At 45.3% G+C, this 17,407-nt stretch overlaps 1 protein-coding gene across 1 annotated transcript in view; it reads left to right on the forward strand.

The window, feature by feature from the left end:
• C15H1orf131 (chromosome 15 C1orf131 homolog) overlaps positions 1-17,407 on the forward strand; it is a 31,169-nt gene that overhangs the window by 3,679 nt on the left and 10,083 nt on the right. The window contains exons 2-3 of the mRNA XM_043925643.1: positions 1,085-1,422; positions 13,709-13,774. Of these exons, the coding sequence (XP_043781578.1) occupies positions 1,085-1,422; positions 13,709-13,774 (404 nt within the window). The remainder of the gene's footprint in view (positions 1-1,084; positions 1,423-13,708; positions 13,775-17,407) is intronic.

The raw sequence follows: 17,407 nt of genomic DNA on the forward strand, positions 1-17,407 counted from the left end.
TCTTGTTGCGGAACACAGGCTGTAGACTCACAGGCTTCAGTGGTCGCAGTTCATGGACTCAGTGATTGTGGCCCACAGGCTTAGTTGCCCCACAGCATGTGGAATCTTCCAGAAGCAGGTATCAAGTCTGTGTCCCCTACATTGCAAGGCGGATTCTTTACCACTGGACCACTGTGGTAAAGAAGTCTGATACACATTTACTGAATAAGAAACTGAGCAAATAGAAGCAAGCATAAATACTCAGCTAATATTTAGAGAGCCCTGTGATATTCATACTGTCAGTCAGTAGTGAGGCCTAGAGTTCTTGTCAGAACGTTCAGGTGACTGGTCAGAGTTGAAACGGTTAAAACAAAGGGGAGGTATATTAGTTGAAAATAAAGGCGTTCAGATTTAGCCAGTTGTCTTAAGTTCATCTTGGGCTTCCCTGGTGGCTCAGATGGTAAAGAATCTGCCTGCAGTGCAAGAGACGTGGATTCGATCCCTGGGTCAGGAAGATCCCCTGCAGAAGGGAATGGCTGCCCACTCCAGTGTTCTTGCCTGGAGAATTCCATGGACAGAGGAGTCCATGGGGTCACAAAGAGTCAGACACAACTCAGTGACTTTTACTTTTTCACTTTCAAAGGCTTTCAAATTAAGCCAGTTGTCTTAGATTCATTTTCGTTTATAACCATGAAAGGAAATAGGAAGAGTGTGGTACCCACCTGTAACCCTAGCGAGTGTTAAAAAGCAGCAGTGGTGGATCTGCTTACATTTTTAGTACAGACTGTGAGCCAGCCAGGATTGTCAGTTCCTGGGATGTTGTCACGATGGCATTTTAGTCAGGACCACGGCAAGGACTAGGTAATTGTGCTAAGAGTCAGAGACATGAATGTAATTACCTTGGGAAAGATGACTAAGCGCTTTGGAGTCTCTGAATTGTGCGGATGTTGAATACGACCCTCCGAAGAAAAACAAATATCTTCTTTGTGTGTATTTCTGGGTGTTTGTAAACTGTGACATATGGACGTGCGCATTCCTACATTTGATATTGGTGACAGCTGAAGCACAAAATATTTATTTTTCCTTTTTGTGTTCGAACAAACAGGAGAGACAGAAGATGAAACAGAAGAGAAAAGAGTCAGAAAAAAGAGAGAGAAGAAGAGAGGTACGGGGCCCCTGGCAGCTTTGGCAACAGAACCAGCTCCCCAACCTGAGTCTCTTGTCAGAGGCCAGAGGAAGAATGCTGCCAGCTTCTTTCAGGAGCTCCGGGAAGAGCTGCAGGGCGCTCCTGCTGTGACCCCCAGTGGTTCCCCTGCGGGACCTGCTGGAGCTGCAGCAGCCTGCTCTCCCCCAAGGAATGACAGGGAGCCAGTAGAAGTGGTCCAGTTTCACAGCCGAAGTAAAAAAGGGAAACAGAAGCCAGATCAAGACGAGAACACAAAGGTAATGAATCGGCTCATGTGTGAAAACCCTGATGATGTCCTGCCACAGTTCTAGGCCCTGGGATGTAACAGTGAACAAAACAGGCAAAAACTGCCTGCTCTGAAGGAACTTCCATGCTGATGAAAAGCAGAGGGATTCTGCTGAGCAGCAGTCTCAGGCTGCATTTGTAATTCTGGCCCAGGATTCAGTCCACGAGAGAGAGGCGTGGTTTCTTATCCAAACTTTTTCACAAGTTTTTGTCAGGTTCATTGCAGAAATCCAGATGTTTACATTTCTATTGCTTTTCCCATGTCCTCCAAACTTTTGTCTGTCAGCAAAAGAAAAAGAGGATTGTCTTAGTTTCTTGGATCTGCTGTAGAGAAATTAATTCTCTCACAGTTCTGGAGGCCCGAAGTCCAAATTATGGTGTTGGCTGGGCCGTGCTCCCTTCTTCAGAGGGTGAGTTCTTCCTTGCTTCTTCTATCTTCTGACAGTTACAGAACTCTGAACTCTTCCTCCGTCTATATATGGCCTTCTTCCTGGTGCCCAAGTCTCGAATCTCTTGCCTTTCTCTTAGAACAACACCCATCATTGGATGTGTTGTTGTTGAGTCGCTGAGTTGTGTTCAACTCTTTGTGACCTGGTGGACTGCAGCACGCCAGGCTCCTCTGTTCTCCATTACCTCTTGGAGTTGGCTCAGACTCATGTCCATTGGGTTGGTGATGCTATCTAAACATCTCATCCTCTGCTGTCCCCTTCTCCTTTTGCCTTCAAGCTTTTCCAGCATCTGAGTCTTTTCCAAGAAAAATCAGCTCTTGGCATCAGGTGGTCCAAGTACTGAGCTTCAGCTTCAGCGTCAGTCCTTCCAGTGAATATTCAGGGCTGCTTTCCTTTAGGATTGACTGGTTTGATCTCCTTGCTGCCCAAGGGACTCTTCAGAGTCTTCTCCAGCACTGCAATTTGAAAGCATCAATTTTTCAGTGCTCAGCTTTCTTTATGGTCCAGCTCTCACATCAATACATGACTACTGGAAAAAACCGTAGCTTTGACAAAACAGATCTTTGTTAGGCAAAGTGATGTCTCTTCTTTTTAATATGTCATTGGATGTAGGGCCACCCTAAATCTGGGATGGATCTCATCATGAAATCCTTAACTCCATAACACTACAGAGATGCTTTTCCAGAGAAGGTCACATTCACAGATTCCTGACATTAGTGCATGGTCATATCTGTTTGAAGACCGTGATTCAACCCACTGCAAAGACAGCTAGGCTTGCATATGCCTGATGAACGTGTGAACACAGGCTAGGATGTAGCCATATCTCCTTTGATCCTAGGTCAACTTTCCAATTCTTACAGTATCCAAGTACTGGGGCAGTGGGAATTCTTACAGGCAGACAAGAAATGGATTCTTTTGGCCCTTGCAGCCAGAGCTCCCAAGCTGGCCAGCCAGGGAGCTTCCAAAGACTGGTTTTCTTTACTGGTGTAGGGTACTAAAGTGAGCCAGACAAATATTAGTATTTTCTGTGTGTGCCATGATATGAAGAAGGTTGGAGAACAGTGCTGTGAAATACAGTACTGCCTTTGGGGAATTTAACTGACATTAAGCATCTAGATACCCTTATTTCCTGAAATGTCTTGGTCTTTAGTTTCCTCTTATATTCACTTGTGTTCATCCTTCTGGAAGAGAGTTTTGTTTTGTTTTTTCTAATAGAAAGGACAAAAAAAGTTGTCATTGAATGAGTCTGTATCTCCCTGTCTCTTAATAATAGAACAAGTATAGCAGTCTTTTTCTTTCTGCTCTAGAGAATCCCCTTTCCACCTTGGTTGGCTTTTCTCAGGAGCCTCAGCTCGTTTTACCTTTTGATGTGGACCTTTCTGTTTATTTGTTCACTCTGGGCTGTGCTGCGCCTTCGTTGCTGCGAGGGCTTTTCTCTGGTAGTGGTGAGTGCGGCTGCCCTCTAGTTGCGGTGTGTGGGCTTCTCATTGCCATGACTTCTCCTGTTGCCGAGCACGTGGGCTTCAGGAGTTGTGGTGCGCTGGCTTAGTTGCCCTGCGACCTGTGGAATCTTCCTGGACCAGGGCCTGAACCTGCGTCCCCTGCATTGGATTCTTAACCACTGAACTACCAGGGAAGTCCTCATTTTACATTTTGGACTTCCTCACCTTAATGAAATTTTTTAGCTTTTCTTGGTGTTCTGCCCTTTTTTCCTTTCTAAAATTTATCTTCTGAAGATGTAAATGTGTCTGGCTAAGGAGACAGTATATGAACACAATGAAAATACATATGTCTATAAAAAGACTTTAGAATGTTGATATTGCAACTTATAAATAACTGCAAATTAATATAGTGCTAGTCATTATGGCGTATCCTGGGTATAAGGCATGCCAGGCAAAGGCCAGTTCTTTGGCGTAATTAGAACACATAATGCTATGCTAAGAGTTTGCAGAACATGGAAAAATGTACATGTTGTGGCCCCTGCTCTCTGAAAACTTACAAGTCACCATCGGACAGTCAGACAGACATGGAATCAGCAAAAGTACATGATAAAATACTGGTGGCTTCCACTGACCAATCACAGGAACAGCTGGTCATGTTTGAAGTATTCTGTTTTTTATTCCTGTTTTCCTTTTATTTCTCCATTTATGTGGCTCCCCCCACTAGCCGATTCTCCATGTGAGTTCCTGTTGCCCTCTGTTGTCTGAAGTACTCTTGAGAACACAAGAGGTACTGGCAAGTAAGTGACCTTCTTTTCCCAGAATTTAGGTTGTGCCATCAAAAATGATCCAACTACACAGTGTATTGAAACAAATATTCTTGGGTGTGATGTGGTGATTTATAATAAGAAATACTACATTAAACATTTGCTTCTGTTTCTGGCATAGAACTCCTAAGTCCCTTGGAATTTCTTCAAAGATGAGAGCAATAAAGGTGTCTTTTGTGTCAGTGAAGTGACTTGGAAAGCATCCTTGAGTGGGAACTAGTTGCCAGGAGAACCACCCTTGTGATTAGAGGATTGGATCGTTCAGTCCTGCCCCCTGAGCTCTGGAGAGGGCAGGTGTACTCAGTTATGCCTGTGTGAGGAAACCGCTGAAACTCCACAGGGGATGGGGTTTGGTTTGGAGAGCTTCTGGGTTGGTGAGCATGTGGAGGTGCTGCGAGAGTGGGGCCCAGAGAGGGGATGCGGGGTCCTCTCTGCTTCCCACATGCCTTGCCTTCTGCATCTCCTCCATCTGCCTGTCCCCGAGTTACGACCTTTTAAAATAAACTGGTGATCTAGGAAGTAAACGGGTTTCTTGAGTTCTGTGAGCTGCTCAAGCAAATTAGTTGAACACAAGGAGGGGGTCAGGAGAACTTGCAGTCTGTAGGTGGTGGGTCAGATGTGCTACAGGTAACAATCTGGGCTTGCTGCTGGTCTGAAGTGGGGATGGTGTTGTCGGGCTGAGCCCTTTGCCTGTGGAATCTGTGTTGTCTCCAGTACATACTGTCAGAATTGCATCGAGCTGTGAACACCCAGCTGTGTGTTCTGTGTGTGTGTTCTGATCTACAGTACACTGCTTTATTGTACACTGGCTCCCACGTGTGAGGCAACCTTCTCCCCTACATTGGAGTTGGTGATCAGAACCCCTTTTAATGGACTCTTTTGGGAACTTGGCCACCACTTGTATATTTAACCCATTCCAGATAATCTGACCCATAAATAAACTTCCTGATCATGTCCTGTTTGTAAAGCTCTGATTACAGAAGTAATTTGACAAGAAATAGTAGGTCAGAGGTCACCTTTACATTGATTCATTCATTCATTTATTCTGTAAGTAATTGGGTACCTACTATTTGCCAGACCTAGGAGATGCCACAGTAAACAAGATAATAGTCCTCTGCTTTCATGGAGTATATTGTTTATTAGTACAGTCAGGCAAACCCTGCATAAATTAATAATATACTTTAAAAGTGTTATAAGCACTCTGAAGGAAAGATGCAGGGTCCTGAGAGTAACAGGCAGAACCTCCATTGGAGCCAGTGGTTGGAAGTGTCCAAGGAGGTGACTCTAGGCTCGCACTGTGTTGAAGGGTGCCAGGGATGGGAGAGAGGAGAGCAATGTAGGCAGAAGATGGCCCTGCTGCTGTCCTGAGCTGTCTAGAGGCCTGCAAGGTTCTAGGAGCTGGGAGACTAGCAGGAGGAGGACAGGGGGGAGAAGGTGTGAGCTGTTAGAGACACAGGCTGCGGCCAGTCACACCAGGCCCCAGAGACTTGGGGCCTTCGGATTTAAAGTGCGTAAAGAACCACATGGAAGAATTTAAGCAGGGGCATGAAGTGATCTGATTTATATTTTGAAAAGATTGCTGTGTCCCCTGCATGGTAAATGGATTATAGGTAAAGCAGTAGCCAGAGGCATGAGGGGACAGGGTGAGGTGTTTACTGCAGAGTCCAGGTTCAAAACGGGTTGGCTTGGACTTGTGATTTGAGAGTGGAGTGGATGAGCCCACTCTTTAATGAGTGCAAGGCTGCCTGTGAGGAAGAAAGTTCCTATGCTCTGAGGAAAGGGTCAGGTGTAGCTTAAATGATCCAAGTGTTATTCGGCCATCAGGGCTGTGTCTGACAAGCCTATTTCTCCACCCTTAACATGGGTCCATCTCGTGAACCTTAGCCGCCTCTGTGGCCTCTGTAGAAAAGAGACAAGAAAGACATAGTAAAAACAATAAAGCAGCGCCCCGATCGGAAGGGACGCGTGGATCCTTTGGCATGGGCTGTGGTGCACGTACACTGCTTCTGAGCATGTGATGCTTTGCCAAGTAAAGATTGGCCAGTATTTCCTGAAAGCTTACTGTGTATATTTGTTGCTCAGACATGTCGAACTCATTGCAGTCCCATGGCTGTAGCCCACCAGGCTCCTCTGTCCATGGGATTCTCCAGGCAAGAATACTGGAATGGGTAGCCATTCCCTTCTCCAGGGGATCTTCATGACCCAGGGATTGAACCCAGGTCTCCCACACTGCAGGAGAATCTTTACCATCTAAGTCCCCAGGGAAGCCCCATTTCCTGAGTGGTTGATGTGTACTAAAAGTGATTACTTATGTTCCTTAACCAGTTGAATATTTCATTGAATCTTCACAGTTCATGTGACCTGTCTTCATTTTGCAGAGGAGATTGATGCCTAGAGAGATTTAATGATTTGCTTGCATATAAACAGTCACCCCACCATCCCATATATGCAACTCCAATACCCCAGAGCTTTGGAAAGCACAAATTTAGGTGTTTTTTTTTTTTTTGTAAGTTTGGTACAGATTTATTTGGCAGCAAAACCTGACGTGAACTGACGTGAGGCTTAACAGTTATTTTTGTTGGTTACATTTGACATAAGCATTTATAGGCGTTGCTGCAGAAATATGAATGTGCTTAATTATGAGTTGCTGTCTTAGACCCCACTGGAAATGGTACACAATATTCCATTGTGTACCATTGAATGGGAAAGATTATAGAGATCTCTTCAAGAAAGAGGTACAAAAGGAACGTTTCATGCAAAGATGGGCAAAATAAAGGACAGAAATGTACACAGTATTCAGTATATTCACAGTATTTCCTTCTGAATTTTCTTAGATGAAGGATTGTGGATGTGAAAAAGTGCTGAAGTTCTGACCCCAGGCTTTCTGGCTTAAAAGCTGTCTGCCTAACTACGATACCAGTGAGAGGAGCGCAGGTTAGTTAGGCTGTTTGTCCCTTGAGCAACACGTGTGCACTGCGCCAGAAGTGGCGTTAGCCCTAAAGACATTCTGTCCGGTCACTGCCCCCGCTTCTCACCGCCCTCACAGTCTCTGTAGTGTCCCAGCCTGCGTGCACGCTCAGTCGCTTCAGTCGTGTCCGACTCTTTGCAACCTCGTGGACTGTAGCCTGCCAAGCTCTTCTGTTCATGGGATCCTCCAGGCAAGAATACTGGATTGGGTTGCCATGCCCTCCTCTAGGGGATTTTCCTGACCCAGGGGTCAAACCCGAGTCTCCTCTGTCTCCTGCATTGCAGGAGGATTCTTTTTCTGCTGAGCCACCTGGGAAGCCTGCAGTATTCCAGGGCTACCCTTGAGCATCACCGTTCAGCTGTACCAAGTCCCCTGCTCTTTAGTGGATCCAGTCAGATAGTTATTAGGAAGAAACTAATCTAGTTGAAATAATAATTTTTTGAATTAATGTATTTATTTTAATTGGAGGCTAATTACTTTACAATATTGTGGTGGTATTTGCCATACATTGACATGAATCAGCCGTGGGTGTACATGTGTCCCCCATCCTGAACCCCCCTCCCACCTCCCTCCCCACCCCATCCCCTCAGGGTTGTCCCAGTGCACTGGCTTTGAGTGCCCTGTTTCATGCATCCAACGTGGACTGGTGATTGATTTCACATATGCCAATATACATGTTTCAGTGCTATTCTCTCAAATCATCCCACCCTCACCTTCTCCGCAAGAGTCCAAAAGTCTTTTTTATATCTGTGTCTCTTTTGCTGTCTCGCATATAGGGTCGTTGTTATTATCTTTCTAAATTCCATATATTTGCATTAATATACAGTATTGGTGTTTTTCTTTCTGACTTACGTCACTGTATAATATGCTCCAGTTTCATCCACCTCATTAGAACTGATTAAAATGCGTTCTTTTTTTAATAGCTGAGTAATACTCCCTTCTGTATATGTACCACAGCTTTCTTATCCATTCGTCTGCTGATAGGCATCTGGGTTGCTTCCATGTCCTGGCTATTGTAAACAGTGCTGCGATGAACATTGGGGTACACGTGTCTCTTTCAGTTCTGGTTTCCTTGGTGTGTATGCCCAGCAGTGGGATTGCTGGGTTGTATGGCAGTTCAATTTCCAGTTTTGTAAGGAATCTCCACACTATTCCCCATAGTGGCTGTACTAGTTTGCATTCCCAGCAACAGTGTAAGAAGGTTCCCTTTTCTCCACACCCTCTCCAGCATTTATTGTTTGTAGACTTTAGGATAGCAGCCATTCTGACTGGCGTGAAATGGTACCTCATTGTGGTTTTGATTTGCATTTCTCTGATCATGAGTGATGTTGAGCATCTTTTCACGTGTTTGTTAGCCATCTGTATGTCTTCTTTGGAGAAATGTCTGTTTAATTCTTTGGCCCATTTTTTGATTGGGTCGTTTATTTTTCTGGTATTGAGCTGCCTGAACTGCTTGTATATTTTTGAGATTAATTCTTTGTCAGTTGCTTCATTTGCAATGATTTTCTCCCATTCTGAAGGCTGTCTTTTGACCTTTCTTATAGTTTCCTTCATTGTGCCAAAGTTTTTAGGTTTAATTAGGTCCCATTTGTTTATTTTTGCTTTTGTTTCCATTACTCTGGGAGGTGGGTCATAGAGGATCTTGCTGTGATTTATGTCAGAGAGTGTTTGCCTGTGTTTTCCTCTAGGAGTTTTATAGTTTCAGGTCTTACCTTTAGATCTTTAATCCATTTTGAGTTTATTTTTGTGTATGGTGTTAGAAAGTGTTCTAGTTTCATTCTTTTGCAAGTGGTTGACCAGTCTTTTAATGCTCAGGACTCTGTTCCTGCTTTGCTGGAGAATTAGCATGGTATGTCTTACTCTGGAACTTGTTGGGTCTTGGGTGGAGCTTGGTTTCAATGTGGGTGTGGAGGCTTTTGGGTGAGCTCTGGTCTATTAATGTTCCCTGGAATCAGCAGTTCTCTGGTGCTCTCAAGTTTTGGAGTTAAGCCTCCTGCCTCTGACTTTCAGTCTTATTCTTACAGTAGCCTCAAGACGTCTCCATTCATACAGCACAGATGACAAAACATCTGGGTTAGTGGTGAAACAATTCTCCACAGTGAGGGACACCCAGAGGGGTTCACAGAGTTACATGGAGAAGAGGGAGGAGGGAGATAGAGGCGACCAGGAGGAGAAGAGGGGGAATCAAACGGGAAGAGAGCAGTCTAGACAGTAATCAGTTCCCTAAGCATTCTCCACAGCCCAGAATACCCTGAGAGATTCACAGAGTGAGGTAGAGAAGGGAAGGGGGAGGGAGGAGATAGAGGTGACCTGGGGGAGAAAAGGGAAAGTCAAAAGGGGAGAGAGCAATCAAGCCAGTAATCACACCCCTAAGAGAAAATGTTCAGTACATTAGATTGAACATTAGATTCTTAAAGGTACAAAATTGGTAACAAATACCAAAAAGCAAAGATTTAAAATCTAGAGTAGAGGTTAGACTCTCAAAAATACAATATTAAATATAAAAAACAAAATGAATCACAAAAATTGTAAAAAATATATATATATGAAATTTGCTTTAAAAATAGGGTCTTTTTTTGCAAGGTAATAGTAGGTTATAAAAATGAAAATTAAAGGACTAATAAAGAACTTAAAAAAATTAAAAAGTGATAATAATAAAAATATATCTAGGAATTTCTCTGGAGCTGTTGTGGGCAGTGTGGGGTCAGTTCAGTTTCAGATGGTTCCTTGTTCCACCTTGAGAAGACTCAAGGTCTATAGGCCCCCTCGATGCTTAGTCAGTGTTAACCACAGGGTTTTTCTGTTGCACCTGTCACTTCCAGAGTGGTTCCCTGTTCTTTGTTTATTTTGGCTTCTTCTGCAAGTCTCTTCAGTGTCTAATTTCCGCCCTGACACAAGGGGGCAAAGATGGTCACTTACTGAGGCTCACGTGTTCAGTTATGTTGTGGGGAGGGAGGGACGCTGCAAACAAATATCGTTGGCATGTGTGGGGAGTGCTCGCAGTGTATGGACCACCCTGGGCTTGCCCCTGCTCACGGGGTGTGTGGTTTCCCGGTCTATATTGCTCAGGCTCCAGGGTGCTCTGCAGGGGCACTGTCCAAAGTAGATGCTGCATTTTGTTCCCTTCCCAGGTCCGAGCAGCTCAGGCAACCAGGTGCGTGGGGAGCGCACTGTCCCCGGTGGGCCATGCGTCTTACTCACCTTCCCGGTCCCAGCCCCTTGGTTTCCCGGGTGCGCTGTTGGGAGCACCGTCTCAGGTGTGCCGTGTGTCTCCTCTGGGGAGCTGATCTCAGGCTGCAACCCTCCTGGCAGATGTCAACCATCCAGGAGCCCAGGAAGACTTGGTTAGCAACTGGGAGCCTGCTCACAGTTTGGTGGAAGACGCTGGTCTCTGGGGATAAGATTGGAGTAACCCCTTGCCTTCCGGCTCTGGCTGTCCCCCGCCTGCCTCTCTGCCTCCAGCGGCTGGGGAGGGGCCTGTATGCAGCCGGCCAGCTCTCCTTTGGTATTTGCTCAATCCTTTGCTCTGTGAGCTGGTCAGGCTGTGCATCAGAGCCTTTCTCAGGAAAGTTATCTCACGTTAGCTCCCTCAGATTGTCCTCAGGGCATTCAGGCCCGGTCTTTACCCTAAGCACCGATTATGCAGCCTGCACCTCTCTGTCCAGCCCCTGCTCGCTGGTGGCCAACGTGAGCATTTGGGCTACTTCTCAGCTGGCAGTTGCGGTTAGGCGCATATTCTGTGGGTTTCTTTTTTCTTCTCTTGGTTATGTTGCCCTCTGAGTTTCCAAAACTCCCCACAGACCCACCTGCGAGAGGGTTTCCTACAGTTTAGAAATTTCTCCTCCTTCACAAATCCCTCCCCAGGACAGGTCTCCATCCCTAATTCTTTTGTCTCTCATTTATATTTTGTCCTACCTCCTTTCAAAGAGAATGGACTGCCTTTCTGGGTGCCTGGTGTCCTCCGCCAGCATTCAGAAGTTGTTTTGTGGAAGTTGCTCAGAGTTCAAATGATCTTTTGATGCATTTGTGGGGGAGAAAGTGGTCTCCCTGTCCTATTCTTCCATCATCTTGGGAACGCCCCCTCCCCCCAAAATAATAATTTACACTCAAGAAGACATGAAGAAAATTCTCAGTATTCTCAGAACTGCTGGCATATTAAAGAGAGAGTGTTTATTTACCCAACTCTTCTCTAATTGGACAAAGATTGGACAATGTAACTAATGGAATAAAAATCTCACCAGTGCAGGAGAAAATACTTTTGGTCAGCCCATCAGAAAGATCACTGAGCTGGTAAACTGCCTGCCTTCCCCCTCGCCCCATGCATTCCTCCCGAGCTGCTCCTCCTTTTTTTTTTTTATTAACATGGACCAGTTTTAAAGTTTTTATTGAATTTGTTGCTTCCGTTTTACGTTCTGAGTTTTTGGAGGCAAGGGTAAGGGATCTTAGTTTCCTTAGGTCCCTGACCAAGGATTAAACTCGCAACCCCTGCATTGAAAGGCAAAGTCTTAACAACTGCACTGCCAGGGAAGTCCCAGCTCCTTTTTATAGCTTGCTGTCTTCTTCATAACCTCACATACAAGTTCTCAGAATCTTCAAATGTTTCTCTGTCTTGTGTGTGGGACAGTGAGGCTTTATCAGTGAGCATAGGAGAGACGGTGGTTCTGTAACAAGTAGCCCCTACACCTCAGTGGTTTAAAGGCAGAAGTTAATTTTGTTCTCACGTCATGTATTCATCGGGCTTGTCAGGGCAGAATGCCGTGGTCCACACCATCCTAATCTAGGGACCCAGGGTGATAGGGGCTCTAGCATTTGCTGAAGAAGGTAAGTCAATAAAGGCTCTTAAAGGTTCTCTGTGGAAGGGATGTGCTTCCTTCTGCTCACATGTCTTTGGCTAAAACAAGTCAAGTCAGCATGCCTAACTCCAGGTAGGGAGCGAAGCCCAGTTCTCCTGTGAGCCTAGAGGTGAAGGAGGATTGAGTGTGGCTTGCAGACAGTGGGGCCTCCTACCACAGTGAGGATGGGGCAAAGAAAACAGGGGAGACTGCTGATTAACGTGCTGAAGTGGTTTAAAGCTAAAAATAGAAATGAAAGTTAAGGCAGTGGTGGGGTCATGCTAAGAGACTCAGCATCATAAAATAATTAGCCAAGAATTTTTTCCCAGATGTTTGTTTTTACCGTGAAGAAGGATTCTGTTACCGAACCAGGTCCACTTGCTCAACGTGCAGCAAGCCGGACACTGAGATCCTGTGATCTACAATTTATTCACCAGGCAGCCAAGCCAGGAGATGAGAGCACAAGTCTCCGTCTGCCTCTCAAAAGTGAGGGGGGTTGGGTCTTCATGGGATAAGCACAATGATCTTAGGTGTGGGGAGAGGTTTTTAGAGGAAGGGGGAAAGGTGAGGTAATCACTGTTCTATGCAGGTGTGTCTGGGTTATAGGCTTCAGTGTGTTCAAAATTGAGGTGCTCAACTTGATCTGAGGGTTGAGTTTTCTGCACCTGACCCCGAAAGGCCCTTCCTTGGGCCCTGTGCAGGCCCAGTTGGGGGCTGGTGATCCCAGCCAGCCTTAGCCACCTCTCACAGGGCAGGAGGTGATACTACGTACATGTAGAACAGCTGGGCTACGAGAAACTGGGAAGGTATGCGGTTAAAGAGAGGAAAAAGGGAAGAATGAATAAAGCGAGCCTACTCCGTTAAGGCAGGTGACCAGCAGAGTGGTTTTAACAAGCCAGTCCCCTGTCCATTGCTCTGCAAGACAGCTGCATCCTGCACAGGCCCCGCCCTGTGGAGCCAGAGCCCAGAACTGCTTTTCGAGATGCCGCCTGGCTAGGATGGCCTGAGATTGAATAGTGACTGCTGTTCTTGGCCAGATTGACAAGAGAGTTTCCTTAAAGTCTCAAACTTCTGGTTAATTCCATGGACTGGTAACCATAACCAGGGGGTATATTCATGTAAAGACTCACATATCTTGATGGCATTTGCAGTATCATTATTTTCTACTGCGAATTATGAATCCCCATCTCCATCATTTCTAGATTTCTGATGTTCCTTAAAGAAACTTGTTCCTTTATGCCTTTTTTCCTTCCTTCCTTCCTTTCTCCCTTTCCTTCGCCTCCATCCCCCTCTTCCTCCTTTTCCCTCATGGCTTGTGGGATCTTAATTCCTCAACCAGAGATTGAACCCCCGGCCACGGCAGTGAAAGCGCCAAGTTCTGAGTCCTGAGAATTATTTAAATATGACTTTTTACCCTCTAAAATCCCTGCTCGGCAGTTATCCTTTTCTAAACCCCTCACTATACGGAGCTTCCCACAGACACTGCATGAGATACAGATGTTGGTCTCTCCCTTACTCCTCTTTTTCCTTTGTTTCTCATCAATCCTATCTTAAACTTTGAAACCTTAAATTTATTTCCTCCATTTTTCTTCTATTTGCTGTTAATTAGGCTTTTGTGCAACAAGCATATGTTATTGTTTGTTATCTGGGCCAGTTTCACAGCTTTTAAAAACATGACTCGTCTCTTGGTGGATGGATACTATAAGGGACAGATGACCTTAATAATTTTTTTTTCCTTTTCAGACCAAAACTAAAGACCAAAACCATCTTGATAAAGATGTGGATATACAAGAATTTAACTTAGAAAAGGTAGGTGTTTTTAAATTATTTTTCCAGGTTTTAATACCAAAAATGCTTGTGTTTCTATGTTGTCCAATGGTCAGGGAATGGTGATGCAGGGCACACTGCATTTACTTGGTTGAATATTGTGCAGATGTTTAAAACATGCTGATTTTATGATTACAGTGTCCACGATATAGTGGTAGGAAAAGCAGGGATGTGTGTGTTCTGTGGTTGTAACTTGGTTTTTTAAAAATGGGGGCGGGGGGGGTGGTCCTAAGATGTTGGAGGAATAGAACGGGATGACCACTTTCTCCCCACAAATTCATTGAAAGATCATTTGAACGCTGAGCAAATATCACAAAACAATTTCTGAATGCTGGCGGAGGACACCAGGCACCCAGAAAGGCAGCCCATAATCTTCAAAAGGAGGTAGAACAACATATAAAAGATAAAAAGAGAGACTAAATAGCTAGGGACAGAGACCCATTCTGGGGAGGCAGTTGTAAAAGAGGAGAAGTTTCCAAACACCAGTAAACCCTCTCACCGCAGGTCTGTAGGAAGTTTTGGAATCTCAGAGGGCAACATAACCGGGAGGAAAAATAAATAAATAAAACCCGAACAGATTATGTGCCTAACCACAACTCCCAGCGGAGAAGTAGCCCAGACCTCCTGTCCGCCACCAGCAAGCAGGGGCTGAACTGGGAGGCGCCGGCTGCATTGCTGGGCCTGAATGCCCCAAGGGCAATCTGAGGGAGCTAACATGAGACAGCAGCCCAAACTGTGGGTTAGCCAGAGAGGAAAAAAAAAGAGGAAAGAGAGAGAGAGAGAACTTCCCTGCGAAAAGCTCTAACCTGAGGCACTGCAGGCCCACTCACAAAACAACGGACTGAGCCAATACCAGAGGAGAGCTAGCAGGCTGTGGACCTATCCCCCGCCGGAGGCAGGGAGGCAGGCAGGCAGGCAGCGACAGCCAGAGCCGGAAGGCGAGGGGCAAACTCGGCCCCAGAGACAGCATCCTCTACCAAACTGTGAGCAGGCTCCCAGTTGCTAACCAAGTCTTCCTGGGCTCCTGGACGGTTGACATCCGTCAGGAGGGTCGCAGCCAGAGATCAGCTCCCCAGAGGAGACACACGGCACTCCTGAGACGGCACTCCCGAGCAGCTGGGATGGGGAGGCGATAAGACGCACTGCCCACTTGGGGAGAGAGCACTCACAAAGCACCTGGTCGCCTGAGCTGCTCGGACCTGGGAAGGGCACAAAACGCAGGCCCAACTGAGTCTGCGCCTCGTGGAGTACCCGAGGACCTGAACCTGAGCGGCTTAGGCCTGGGAAGTGCATGGAACCCAGGGCCCGCCTCAGACAGTTCCCGGCAGAGCAACCTGGAGCCTGAGCAGTGTAGACAGGGAAAGCACACACGCCGTGAGCGGGGCAAACCCAGTGTGGCTGAGACACTGCGAGCGCTCCCCACACGCCAGGGATGTTTGTCTGCAGCGCCCCTCCCTCCCCACAGGACTGAACAAGCGAGCCTGAGTAAGTGACCACCAGCGCCCCCTTGTGTCAGGGCGGAAATTAGACACTGAAGAGGCCAGCAAACAGAAGAAGCCAAAATAAACAGAGAGAAGGGCCTTGGAAGTGACAGGGGCAACAGATTAAAACCCTGCAGTTAGCACCGACTACATACGAAGGGGCCTACAGATCTTGAGAAGTATAAGCTGGATCAAGGAACTATCTGAAAATGAACTGACCTCACACTGCCCTCAACAGCTCCAGAGAAATTCCTAGGTATATTTTTCTATTATCACGTTTTAATTTTTCTTAACTTTTAAGTTCTTTATTACTCCTTTAATTTTCATTTTTAAAACCTACTATTACCTTGCCAAAAAAAGACCCTATTTTTAAAGCAAATTTTATATATCTTTTTTTACAACTTGTGATAAATTTTTTTTTAATATTGTATTTTTCAGAGTCTAACCTCTACTGTAGATTTTTAACCTTTGCTTTTTCATATTTGTTATCAATTCTGTACCTTTAAGAATCCAATCTTCAGTACCCATTTTTACTTAGGAGTGTGATTACTGGCTTGGGTGCTCTCTCCCCTTTTGACTCTCCTTTTTCTCCCCCAGGTCACCTCTATCTCCTCCCTCCCCCTTTGCTTCTCTACTTAACTCTTGTGAATCTCTTTGGGTGTCCCAGGCTGTGGAGAACACTTAGGGAACTGATCAGAGGCTAGCTTGGTCTCTCTCCTTTTGACTCCCCCTCTTCTCCTGGTCACTTCTATCTCCTGCCTCCTTCTTCTCTTCTCCATGTAACTCCATGTAACCTCTCTGGGTGTCCTCCACTATGGAGAATCTTTTCACCATTAACCTAGATGTTTTATCATACGGTGCTATATGGATGAAGACGTCTTGAGGCTACTGTAAGAATAAGACTGAAAGCCAGAGGCAGGAGGCCTAAATCCAAAACTTGAGAGCACCAGAAAACTCCTGACTCCAGGGAACATTAATTGACAAGAGCTCATCCAAAAGCCTCCATACCTACACTAAAACCAAGCTCCACCCAAAAGCCAACAAGTTTCAGAGCAAGACTTACCAAGCTAATTCTCCAACAACGCAGGTACATAACACTGAGCACAAAAATACAGGTGGCCAAAAGTCACACCAAACCCATAGACATCTCAGAACTCACTACTGGACACTTCATTGCACTCCAGAGAGAAGAGATCCAGCTCCACCCACCAGAACACCGACGCAAGCTTCCCTAACCAGGAAACCTTGACAAGCCACTTGTCCAACCCCACCCATAGCGAGGAACCTCCATAATAAAGAGGAACCACAAACTGCCAGAATACAGAAAGGCCACCCCAAACACAGCAACCTAAACAAGATGAAAAGGCAGAGAAATATTCAACAGGTAAAGGAACATGATAAAAGCCCACCAAACCAAACAAAAGAGGAGGAGATAGGGAGTCTACCTGAAAAAGAATTCAGAATAATGGTAGTAAAAGTGATCCAAAATCTTGAAAACAAAATGGTGTTATAGATAAATAGTCTGGAGACAAGGATTGAGAAGATGCAAGAAAAGTTTAACAAGGACCTAGAAGAAATAAAAAAGTCAATCAGTCATGAATAATGCAATAACTGAAATCAAAAGCACTCTGGAGGGAACCAACAGTAGAATAACTGAGGCAGAAGATAGGATAAGTGAGGTGGAAGATAGAATGGTGGAAATAAATGAAGCAGAGAGGAAAAAAGAAAAAAGAATTAAAAGAAAGGAGGACAATCTCAGACGTCTGAAACAATGTTGAATGCCCCAACTTTCAAATCATAGGAGTCCTAGAAGAAGACAAAGAGAAATGCTGTGAGAAAATACTTGAGGAGATAATAGTTGAAAACTTCCCTAAAACGGGGAATGAAATAGCCACCCAAGTCCAAGAAACCCAGAGAGTCCCAAACAGGATAAACCCAAGGTGAAACACCCCAAGACATGTATTAATCAAATTAACGAAGATCAAACACAAAGAGCAAATATTAAAAACAGCAAGGGAAAAGCAACAAATAACACACAAGGGGATTCCCACAAGGATAACAGCTGATCTTTCAATAGAAACTCTTCAGGCCAGAAGGGAATGGCACAACATAATTAAAATAATGAAAGAGAATA

Source organism: Cervus elaphus, chromosome 15 (genome assembly GCF_910594005.1).
Source record: "Cervus elaphus chromosome 15, mCerEla1.1, whole genome shotgun sequence".
Taxonomy (NCBI): domain Eukaryota; kingdom Metazoa; phylum Chordata; class Mammalia; order Artiodactyla; family Cervidae; genus Cervus; species Cervus elaphus.